The sequence below is a fragment of the Chrysochloris asiatica genome, unplaced genomic scaffold (genome assembly GCF_000296735.1).
Source record: "Chrysochloris asiatica unplaced genomic scaffold, ChrAsi1.0 scaffold00168, whole genome shotgun sequence".
Taxonomy (NCBI): Eukaryota; Metazoa; Chordata; class Mammalia; order Afrosoricida; family Chrysochloridae; genus Chrysochloris; species Chrysochloris asiatica.
This window is the reverse complement of record NW_006408686.1, coordinates 6,044,890-6,052,610: the sequence shown is the minus strand read 5'-3', so window position 1 is coordinate 6,052,610 and position 7,721 is coordinate 6,044,890. Positions and strand designations below refer to the sequence as shown.

At 42.5% G+C, this 7,721-nt stretch overlaps 1 protein-coding gene across 1 annotated transcript in view; it reads left to right on the top strand.

Annotated features, from left to right (window-relative positions):
• The first annotated feature begins 336 nt into the window (after positions 1-336).
• NFKBIB (nuclear factor of kappa light polypeptide gene enhancer in B-cells inhibitor, beta) overlaps positions 337-7,721 on the top strand; it is an 11,109-nt gene continuing 3,724 nt past the window's right edge. The window contains exon 1 of the mRNA XM_006871538.1: positions 337-580. Within this exon, the coding sequence (XP_006871600.1) occupies positions 402-580 (179 nt within the window). The 5' untranslated portion in view covers positions 337-401. The remainder of the gene's footprint in view (positions 581-7,721) is intronic.

Sequence of the window (7,721 nt, the reverse complement as noted above, 5' to 3'; positions counted from 1 at the left end):
GGAAGGGGCAGGGATGGACGGCGCAGAGAACTACAATTCCCAGAAACCATAGAGGCAACAAACAAGGGATTCCCTCAGAGCCCGGATAGCGTCATTCCGGATAAGGAATAAAAGCAAAGTTTAGACTACGAGTTCCAGAGGGCGGCGCGTCGGCAGCCATGTTAGTAAAGGGCGCCCGGAAATTGTGGGAATGGGTCGAGAGCTGTAGTCGATTAGAACACTCTGATTGGGCATGGGGCGAGATGAGGCGGGACGAGAGCGATTTAGATTACTCTTATTGGGGATAGTAGAGGGAGTGTGGGGGAATTCCCCGCAGGGCGGAAGCTCCTGAGCTCCCGGCAGAGCCCAGCGGCAAGCTGGCTGGTGGGCGGCCTCAGGGGGCCCCAGAGGCTGAGGGGGCCATGGCCGGGGTCGCGTGCTTGGGAAAAGTCGCAGATGCGGACGAGTGGTGCGACAGCGGCCTGGGCTCATTAGGTCCGGACGCAGCGGCCCCAGGAGGACCGGGGCTGAGCTCAGAGCTGGGCCCGGGGCTGTCGTGGGTGCCCCTTGTCTTCGGCTACGTCACTGAAGATGGAGACACGTGAGTGAACCTTAGATTCCCAAACCGGACCTCTGACCAGATCAGCTTTACCTGATTCCCCAGTGATCTGATCTGGCTTCCTTACCCCTATCCCCTAATCTGACCTCTGATCCTTGACATCCAGACCTCTAACCTCTCATCCTAATCTTTAGTAAATCTAATCTCTATCCAATTTGGATCTTAACCCAGTAGTTTATGTCTAAAAACTTCTTTTAACCCGGTAATTTCGGACTTTCCTTTCTTGAACTCTTAATTCTCAGTTCCTGGAACATCTCAAACCCGCGGATCCCGATTTGACAGGATTTGGTCCTGAGACTTTTGTTAGAACTTTCATTCACCTCCTCCTGACCTAACCTCCAGACATGACCTTTGATGATGTGTGAGCCTAGACTTTGATTTCTGAAATTATACTTGGCCCCTGACTCTATCCTGCCTCTATCACTAATTTGCAAATCTTTCCTTCAAAGAAAGCCCCTGAGAGCAGGGAGTCAACCCTTCAACAAACCTTTATTGAACGCCAGGCCTAATTTAGATGCTAGTAAAAAGGCTATTGTGAGGCTGGGTCAGGACTTGGCTTCTGTTCTGTTGTACACAGGAACATTACATGTAGGAACAGACTCAATAGCATCTAACAATAAGGCTGTGAACAAAACAGTCAAAAACATTTATGTCATTATGGTGCATGCACTGACTGGAGTGGGAGTAGACGGAAGGTCAGACAGAAATAAATACAGAGTTTATTGTGGTTAAGTGCCGTGGAGTCAGTTCCAACTCATAGTGACCCTGTATACGGTTTTCGGGAATTGGTGGTGGGTTAGAACCTCTGAACTTGGCGGTTAGGAGTCTAGCGCGTATCCCACAGTGCCACACCAGGACTATTCAAAGATATCAAGTTGTATGGAGGACAAGAGGAAAATTAACAAGAAGATATTTAGGTAGAAGGAACAGCAGTTGTAAAGGCCTGGGGTTTTTTTGTTTGTTGTATTGATTACTGTATTCCCAGTGAGTTGTACAGTGCCTGGCTCTTAATAACCAACCAGTTGCTGTGGAGTTGCTTCTGTCTCATGACAACACAGTCTGTATCAGAGTAGAACTGTGCACCATAAGGTTTTCAGTGAGTGGTTTTTGGGAAGTATGTTTGCAGGCCTTTCACCCTGGGCACTTCTAGGTGGATTCAAACCCCCACCTCTTTGGTTAGCAGCCAAACAAATTAACCATTTTTCTACTCACCGCCTCATTAACCTGTACCAACCTGTTGCCTTTGAGTCAATTGCAACTCCTGGCAACCCCGTATGTGTCCGACTAGAATTGTATTCTGTAGTATTTTCAGTGGCTGAAGTTTTGAAAATAGATCTCCAGGATTTTCTTTTCTCGTTGGCCCCTTGTTGTTGTTGAAGTTAAATGCTGTCAAGTTGATTCTGACCCCATAGCGACCCTGTACAGGGTTTCCAAGGAGCAGCTGGTGAGCAGGAACCACCAATCTTGCAGTTCAAAGGACTTTGCAGTCTGACGCATTAGCCCACATCACCACACAGGGACTCCTTTGACCCACAGGCTCTTAATAACATCAACTTTCTCAAAGAACCAGGTTTTGGTTTTATTCATTGTCTCTTTTTATTTATTATTATTTTTTTTGCTTTTCATCATCAATCTGTTTCATTGATTTCTGTTCTGATCTATTTCTTTGTTTCTTTTTACTTTGGGCTTAGTTTATTCTTCCTTTTCTAATTTCTTAAGTTAGATGCTGAGGTTATTGATTTGAGATTTTTCCTTTTTTTGATACAGGTGTATATAGCTCTATAAATTCCTCCCTGAGTACTGCTTTAGCAATATCTCACAAGTTCTGATATGCTGTGTTTTCATTTTCATTTAATTGAATATACTTTCTAGTTCCTCGTTTGATTTCTTAAACAGTTATTTTGAACTATGTTTAATTTTCCAGTATCTTTCTGTTATTGATTTTATTAATTTAATTTTATGTGGCCAGAAAATACACTTTGTGTAATTAGAAGCCTTTTAAATTTATTGAGACTTGTTTTATGGCCCAGAATATGGTCTGTCTTGATAAATGTTGCATGTACATTTAAGAAAATGTGCATATACTATTGTTGGATGGAATGTTTTCTAAACTTAGTTTAAGTTGGCTAATATTGGTGTTCTGGTAACTATGGTGGTGGTGGTGGTTATATGCCATGGAGTCAGTTCCGACTCATAGCGACCCTGTATATGATTTTCGAAGCTGTACATATTTATGGGAGCAGAAAGCCTCATCTTTCTCCTGTGGAACAGCTGGTAGTTTTGAACTGCTGATGTTGAGGTTGGCAGCCCAACTCTTAACCATTACGCTGCCAGAGCTCCTTTCTAGTGACTAAATCATTGCTTATGTTCTAATTTTTTATCAATTATTGAGGTATCTAGAAATCTTCAACTGTAATTGCAGATTTGCATATTTCTCCTTGTAATTTTGTTAATCTTTGCTTTGTGCTCTGACAATAAGGTCTCTACAGTGATACTAAAATACTCCTTCCAGTTTTCTTGGGACTAGTGTTAGCATGTTATATCTTTTGCCACCTTTTTGTTGTTAACCTGTTTGTTGTTGTTGTTAAGTGCCGTTAAGTCGGTTCTGACCTATAGCAACCCTGCAGAAGGTTTCCAAGGGGCGACTGGTGAGCTTGAACTGACGACCTTGTGGTTCAAACCGACTTTGCAGTCCAGCTCATTAACCCACAGTGTCACACTAAACTCCTAACCTGTTTGTATGTTTTTAATGAAAGCACATTTCTTATAGTTGGGTTTTGATTTTTAAATTCAATCTGACAATAGCTGTCAATTTAATTGGGGGGCGGGGGAGGTTAGACCATTGACATTTAGTGTAATTGTTGATTTGTTGTTGTTAAGTACTGTCAAGTCAGTTTAGACTCATAACGACCTCGTATAGTGTTTCTGAGGTACAGCTGGTGAGTTTGAACCGCTAACCTTGTGATTAGCAGTCCTATGCTGATCTTTTAGCTCCAGGACTCCAGAATACTAATGTTGTTGTTGTTAAGTGCCATCGAGTTGGTTTTGACCCATAGCGACCCTGTATAGGGTTTCCGAGGAGCGACTGGTGAGCACGAACCGCTAACCTTGTGGTTCAAACCGACTTTGCTGTCCAGTGCATTAACCCACAGCGCCTGTCCAGCGCATTAACCCACAGCGCCACACCAGGACCTCTTAGCAATGATAAATTAAAATATAACCATACTAGTAATTGGAGTCCTGTTGTGGTGCTGTAAGATAAGCTCTAGCTAGCTAATCACAAGGTTGGTGGTTCAAATCCACCAGCCTCTCATCAGAAACCCTTCATAGGGTCGCTGTGAGTTTGAACTGACTTGACGGCACTTAACCACCGCAACAGTTAACCTTCTATCTGTTTCATCTGTTTCTTTCCTCCTTTTCTTCCTCCTTTGGGAATAACTGAGTATTTTTTTTCTAAGTCTTATTTTTTGTAAATCTGTTTTATCTCCTTTGTTGGCTTATTAGCTTAACTCTGTTTTGTTATTTTCGTGGTTGATTTAAAGCAGACGAGTTGCCAAACTGTGGCCTATAGGCAAAATCTGTCAGATATCTGTATGTGTAGCTAAGGAGCTTTGGTAGCATAATGGGTTATAACTTGGGCTGCCAACCACAAGGTCAAAGTTTGAACCCACCAGCTACTCTGTAAGAAAAAAAAAAAAAAAATGAGGCTTTCTGCTCCCCTAAGGATTTACAGCTTCAGAAACCTGTTAAGAGTTCCGGGTTTTTACAGTCACTTTTAACCCCATTACCCACTCACAGTGAACTCATATAATCTTGTAAGCATCTTCTTCCACCTTCTTTCACCCAGACCCATCAGGGCAATAATGCTGTTCGGTAGAAGTTTACAAAGACTGTAAGCTAGAAGAAGGAGCTCCGGTAGCATAGTGGTTTACAAGCTGGGCTGCTAACTACAAGGTTAGCAGTTTGAATCTACCAGCCCCTGCAAGGGAGAAAGAGGACGTTTTCTGCTCCTGTAAAGATTTACAGCCTCAGAAACTCCATGACCTAGCACCACCATACACTAAGAATGATTTGTATATTTTTAAAGGGTTTTCTTAAAAAAACAAAACAAAGATGAGGAATACTTCATGACACGTAAAAATTGTATGAAATTCAAGTATCAGTGCCCATAGATAAGTTATTGGAACACAGCCACCTCATGGGTTTACCTGCTGTCTGTGGCTGCATTTGTACCACAACAGCAGAATTGAATAGTTAGGATGGAGTTTGCTGAACCTTGTTTTAAGGTTTATCATATCTAACTGTTAATTTATGATGGTCGATTTCCAGTGATATTATGTCCCATTCACTTACTTTGTTGTTATTGAATGCCGTCGAGTTGGTTCTGACCCATAGCAAACCTGTATAGGGTTTCCAAGGAGCAGCTGGTGGTTTGGAACCGGCGACCTTGTATTTCAAACTGACCTTGCGGTCCAGTGCATTATCCTGAAGCACCGCTCCAAAACTCCTTTCATAGCATATAGTAAAAGAACCATCTATGTATCACTACAAGGTGCATTGAGTCAGTTCTGACACAGGTGACCCTATATGTGTAAGAATAGAACTGGACTCCATAGAATTTTAGAATTTTCAATGGCTGATCATTTGGAAGTTGATACCAGGCCTTGCTTCTGCGGTGTCTCTGCGTGAGCTCGAACCTTCAATCTTCTGCAAGCAGCTGAGTTTGTTAACCATTTGCACCCTCATGGACTCCATATGTTGTTGTTGTAGAGTCAGTTCTGATTCACGGTCACCCCATACGTACAGAGTAGAAAGGCTCCATAGGGTTTTTCAAAACTGTGACCTTTCTAAACAAGATTAAGTCTCTTGAAGTGGGTTTGAACTGCCAACATTTTGGCTAGCAGTTGTGCCTCCCAGAAACCTAGAGACTCCATAGACAATATTACAGTAGTATACTCATTGTTATGTGCCATAGTCAGCTTTGACTCAAAGCGACCCTATATAGGGTTTCCGAGGTACAGCTGGTGAGCTTGATCCACTGACCTTGAGGTTCAAACTGATCTTGCAGTCCAGCGCAGTAACCCGCAGCGCCACACCACTCCTCACTGACTGACTATGTAGGACTCCTGGTATGGTGCTGTTGGATAAATGCTTCGAACCACAAGGTTGGCAGTTCATACCCACCAGCTGCTCCTCGGACACTCTACCCAGGGTCACTATGAGTCAGAAACAATGCGACGGCACTTAACAACAACAACCGAGTTATTCGCCATTTCACATTTATGGTAATGGTGAAAAATCTCCTGACTATTTTGCACATTAGTGAAGACCAAGGTATGAGACGAGAGTAGCAGTGGCGTGATGGATAAAGTTCTGTGTCGACTCAGTGGGTTGGCAGTTCTGTAACGATGAAGTCATCTCGTATTTCCACATAATGCTACTTTCCTTACTGAGAAGTCTGTCTATTTCCACTTGTTTCTCTGGGCCTTTATGCAAATGATCGGATACACTTTACTTATACATGTGCTGTAAACGCTATCCAAATTCTTATTTATTTGTAGTTACTATTTTTGATGCTCTCCATTCCTTTGTACAGATCTGTATTTCCTGGTGTGGTGCTGTAGGATAAGTACTGGACTGCTAACCACAAGGTCGGTGGTTCCAACCCACCAGCCGCTCCTCGGAAACCTTATACAGGGTCACTGTGAGTTGGAACTGACTCACTAGCACTTAATAACAATGTTCTAAGGAGTCCTGTGTGTGGCACTAGAGGATAAGCACTGAACTGCTAACCACAAAGTTGATGGTTTACATTCACCAGCCGCTCCTCAGAAACCCTATACAGGGTCACTGAGTCTGAACCAACTTAATGGTTGTTAACAACAACAGTTTCATTTGATGCCATTTTCCTGAAAGACTTCTTTTTTTAATATAGCTTATGTTGGTTTTGGAGTCCTGACGTGGCGCTGTGAGTTACTGCACTGGACTGCAAAGTTGGTTTGAACTGCTAAGGTCAGCGGTTCAAGCTCACCAGCCGCTCCTCAGAAACCCTATACAGGGTTGCTATGGGTTGGAACTGACTTGACGACACACAACAAGAAAATGTTGTTTTTGTTAAGTGCTGTTGAGTTGGTTTTGACTCACAGTGACCTTGTATAGGATTTTCAAAAAGCAGCTGGTGGGCTTGAACTGCTGACCTTGTGATTCACAGTCCAGTGCTGATCTTATCGTGCCAAACCAGGAGTCCATATGCTGCTCCTTGGAGATCCTATATAGGGTCACTATGAATTGGAACCTACTGGATGGAACTTGACAACAACAACAAATAGTGTGGGTATTGTTAAGTGCCCTCAAGTCGGTTTCAACTCATAGTGACCCTGTATAGGGGTTCTGAGGAGTGGCTGGTGACCTTGAACCTCCAACCTTGTGGTTCTAACTGACCTTGCAGTCAGCGCATTAACCAGCAACACCAATTCATTCAAGTTTTGTGAGTCTGAAAACATCTTTCTTTTGCCTTTATTTAAGAAAGATATTTTTCCTGGGTGAAGAATTCTAGGTTGACAGTCTTTCCCTTACCATCTTTTCTCTTACATTATTTCCTAGGTGGAATCTACGACAATCCTTTTTTTCCTTTATATTTCATGTGATGGTGTCGTGTTCTTCATGTTTCGTGTGCTTGGGGTTCATTGAGCTTCTTGGATCTGTAGTCTTATCATTTTCATTAAATTTGGAAAACAAAAATTTAAGTGTTATTTTCTGACCTCCCGTCTTTCACAGTTCAGTTACCCTTGAAATTTTCCCACAATTCAGTGCTGCTCTTTTCATTTTTATTTATTTTTCCCTCTGTGTTTCATTCTGAATAATTTCTATAGCTGGATCTTCAAGTTCACACCCATTTTTCCTCTCCAATGTCTAATCTATTTTAATCCCATGCAGTATAATTTTTATCTTAGATGCTGTAGTTTTCATATATAGGAGTTTGATTTGGGTCTTCGTCTTTTAGCTTCCATTTCTCTACTTAAAGTTTTAAATATATGGAATGTTGTTGTTGTTGTTAAGTGCCGTCGAGTCGGTTCCGACCCATAGCGACCCTGTACAGGGTTTCCGAGGGTGTAAATCTTTA